The sequence below is a fragment of the Bombina bombina genome, chromosome 3 (genome assembly GCF_027579735.1).
Source record: "Bombina bombina isolate aBomBom1 chromosome 3, aBomBom1.pri, whole genome shotgun sequence".
NCBI lineage: Eukaryota > Metazoa > Chordata > Amphibia > Anura > Bombinatoridae > Bombina > Bombina bombina.
In genome coordinates, this window is record NC_069501.1 from 213351863 (window position 1) to 213355916 (window position 4054).

The following is a 4054-nucleotide window of genomic DNA, read 5'->3' on the forward strand; positions in this document are numbered from 1 at the left end:
GTGGGGTTAAAGAGATCTAAGCAACATCGGCTGCGGATCCTAATCACCGATAACATTCTGTTGTTGTTTCGTTGATTGAACTTTGACTCTCATTACTGTTTCGCCAAAGGGATTATATAGGGCGACTTGTGATTTTTTACTTCGCGGACAAAGGGAGGACACTTCTAACACCGTCAGATTCTTGTTATTTGGTTTCCAACCAGTTCGCATACTGTTTTGAGTACAAAACATGAGACTGCTAGTTCATGTGGGCCATATCGATAACATTGCGTTCTTGCAAAAGGAGTTATTTAAGACTTAGCACAACACTATACTAAACGCAAGTCTATAGATAATTCATGTCATCAGGGGGCTGTCAGACTATGCTTAGATACAAGGTAGCCCTCAGTTTATGCCGGGGTTAGGTTCCAGAAGGAATGATTGTAAATCGAAACCGTTGTAAATTGAAACCCAGTTTATAATCATTAAGAAATGGCTCAGGAGACGAATCAGACTCCAGGACCTATGCTGTGCAGTACAGGATGTGGCTTTTATGGCAACCCTAGAACCAGTGGCATGTGCTCAGTGTGCTACAAAGAGCATCTTCAGCGGCAAAACAGTGGCAGAATCAGCCCAATGGGCACAACTAGTGGTTCAAATAGTCCTTCAGCTGAATATGCATCTGTACAGAGAGTAGAAACTGCTTTGAACATCTGTGACGCTGCTAGCAGCCCATCAGACAAATCAAGGGAGTTTACCTGTTACCCAGCAGATGACAGAAATGAGCATTTCAAGAGAAGACCATATAACCTCTGCAAAACTAGAAACTACAGAACCTGTTGTGACCCAGCCAAGTCCATCTGTATCTCAGCCTAGTACTTCTCAGAATGAGGAAAAGGCCCCAGAATTGACAAAACCAAAGAAAAACAGATGTTTCATGTGCAGGAAGAAGATTGGACTTACAGGTTTTGATTGTCGCTGTGGAAATCTGTTTTGTGGACTTCATCGTTATTCGGACAAGCACAACTGCCCTTATGACTACAAAGCTGAGGCTGCAGCAAAAATAAGGAAAGAAAATCCTGTTGTTGTTGCAGAGAAGATTCAGAGAATATAAAACCTATGATTTGTGAAGATTGACTTTTTTTTTTATTATTTTTGTTCTGATTTTAAAATATCCTAGGGAAACATTTAAAAGCAGATGCATGTCCATTTTTTTTTTCTTTCCTTTTGATGTTATCCAGAGTTTTACTTTTTGTGATGTCTCCTCTTCTGTTTTTGAGTTTTAGGATGTTTGGGTGTTTGTTACAGAGAACTTTTGGTTGGAGAGATACAGCCCTTTCAAGCTTGTGTACCTGAACCCAGAGACCTTGAACATATTAGTACTGGCCTATATATTTCATTTCAATGCATATCTTAGTAAAAGAATGTTTAGTATATGTGCCAAAAACAGGCTTAAAATCTGCATGTCTGCAACAGATGCTCATTTAGTATCTTGTATTGGATAACACGTTGGCATATGCAATGCACCTCTTCCTGTATTTTTGTTGTGGGATTTTGTTTCTTCCTTTTGAACAAACTAATTTGGATGAAAATGAAACGTTGCATGGCACGATTTGAAGATGACTACTATGCAAGACAAAATAAATTTCCTATGGTGGTGTTACATTGCATAAATTTTGTATACTTGATTTTCATTGACGTTCTCATACTTGTATGTATAATATATTGTTTTCCATTCTGGCTAATGTCTTGCAGCTGACAGCCTTTAAAAGGGTGTCCACATTTTATATAAAAATTAAGGTATTAAAACATTCAAGCTATCTGCTAGGCTTTACCAATACATTTTTAAGTTAGCATGATAAAAGTGCAAGCCCATTAAATATTGGAGGCTAACGTACACAAAGTTACCTTTTTTTCTTTTTGTATTGTTTCCTGAGGCCTTACTAATATAATGTAATATTTGTGGCTTGTTAGTTGCAAATCCAACCTAGTGACACTCCCTTGTGATGGAGAATTAGGCACTTGTACAATTAATTGATGTCTGAATTTGTGATATTACTTGTATCTGTGCCAACAGCTAACATTCTCTGTCAAGCTTAGCCGTTTTAGGGCTCCATGTACTAAGCAGTCAGCGAGCTACCCGCAACAAATCTCGCATCAAAACTCGCAAACTGATATGTACAAAGCCGTCAATTATGTTAAAACTCGCATCTTTAAAATTGCGAGCGTACTTATCCGCCAAACCTCGCTACCGCTCCATTTTTCACTGTAATTAGACACATTTGACCACCAACTCGCCAAAAAAACGAATGTACTAAAAAATCTATTTGTCCGCTCGCTACAATTTCCGCTCCCACCTCGCTATTTTTGCCTCGCCACCTTTTAGGTGGCGGGCAAGGTACAAAACAATAGGAAAGTCAATCTAGACGCCAGTCTAGACATATATAAAAGGCAGTAATATCAGCATTGTACTTACAGCATAACTGGCGTCTAATTTGTCTCTCATTTCCATGTACATAAATTGCGCCCAATTTGTCGACTGTAATTAAAGAGTAATCTATTTAAATTTGTATTGTTAGTTGTCAATCTTTATAATTATTTTTATATTAATATTTATATATTATCAGATCCAGATGAAGCCATATCCAAATTGTAAATAAATATTACAAAAATAACGCTCTGTTATCACTCTTCAAAAAATTTTGAACAATAATAAAGTTGTTTAGATAAGTTGAACTTTTATAGGAGCAAAATATCCCGCGACTACTATGATGTTCGTGACACCTTGCATGTCACGTGTTAATAATTGGCCAGACAATTCAACTGAAAGTTAAGTACCATCAGCTTAGTCGCGGCGAGCGAGGCGTCAAATTTATCAACAATCCGCAACTGCTCGCGGCGGGCTAGACTTGTCTATTTATTGGGGGAAATATTAGTACATAGCGACAGCGGACACCATTTCGCCCGCGGCGAGTAACGGCGAGTTTATCCGCGTCTACAATGACGGATGAATTGACGGCTTAGTACATGGAGCCCTTAGTGACTGTCAGTCTTTGATACCACCCTTTTGTGCCTTTTGTCATTACAACATACTTAATACTCTACAAAGGTCTTCTGGTTTATGTGCAGTAATTGCTTATAGGTCATATTGCATTAAAGTAGTATGAGCAATCTCTTGCAGCAATCAGCAGTTTCAATTCTCAGGGGAAAGGGTTTTATTTCTAATTTTATTTGTTTTATTTTTCTTCTAAGGTAAACTAATATAGCTTATTAATGGAGGTTTTACAATGTGATTCACTTGCACAGTTTTGCATGGAAAACCATACGTTTGCTGCTGTTGATTTCTCCCCTTTTTAAATTATATGGGTTGTACTGGGAAACACGTTGAGGGCTGCTCAACTCCTCCTTTTTAATTGTATTTGGGTGTAGAACTGTAGTGTTCTTGGTTGTATTGCATGGGCTGCGTTATCTACAGCTATGTACTAAAACAACTCTAGAAAAGGCAGTATACTTCACTGATGCTTGTCTGAAGATCACTTCTGTATTATAATGGAAGGTTTCTTGTGATTTTTTTTTTTTTTTTTAATTTTAGGTCAGAAAGTACAATTTATTTTTATTTTTTTAGAGTAGTGTTGTGGTAATGCCTGTTATCATCTGTAAATAGTTAACTATGTTCACTCAGCCTCACTAAGATCTGTGTCATGTCCCTAGTTTTTATTTCACTTTCCAAGCATCAGGATCTTTTGCTTCAAACTTTGTATTTCTGTTCTCAGTTATTAGATATGCAAATGTGTACAGATAGTTCATATTTATGTATTGCACATAATCATGCTACTCAGCATTTATGCTATATTGTATTATGTAAATAATAAAATTATGTACAGAGGACATGGCTAAAAAAAAAAAAAAAGAAAAATTACAAAAGCACAGTCTCCAGTCTGATGCAACTTTAGTAACAAACTTAAGGGTTTAATGCAGTCTTGCCAATGACGTTATTGCACTGGTTATAGCTGTGCCAATTTATCTAATTTCCTGTTCTGTGATATCAAACTATATTATAAAAAGGGCCCTTGTA

The 4054-nt window shown here is 37.0% G+C and overlaps 1 protein-coding gene across 1 annotated transcript; it reads left to right on the forward strand.

Annotated features, from left to right (window-relative positions):
- Positions 1–388: 388 nt before the first annotated feature.
- LOC128651562 (AN1-type zinc finger protein 5-like) lies at positions 389–2076 on the forward strand. The gene is given in 2 exon segments (XM_053704585.1): positions 389–716; positions 718–2076. Coding segments are annotated over 2 exon segments (621 nt in total). The 5' UTR covers positions 389–471; the 3' UTR covers positions 1094–2076.
- The last annotated feature ends 1978 nt before the right edge of the window (positions 2077–4054 follow it).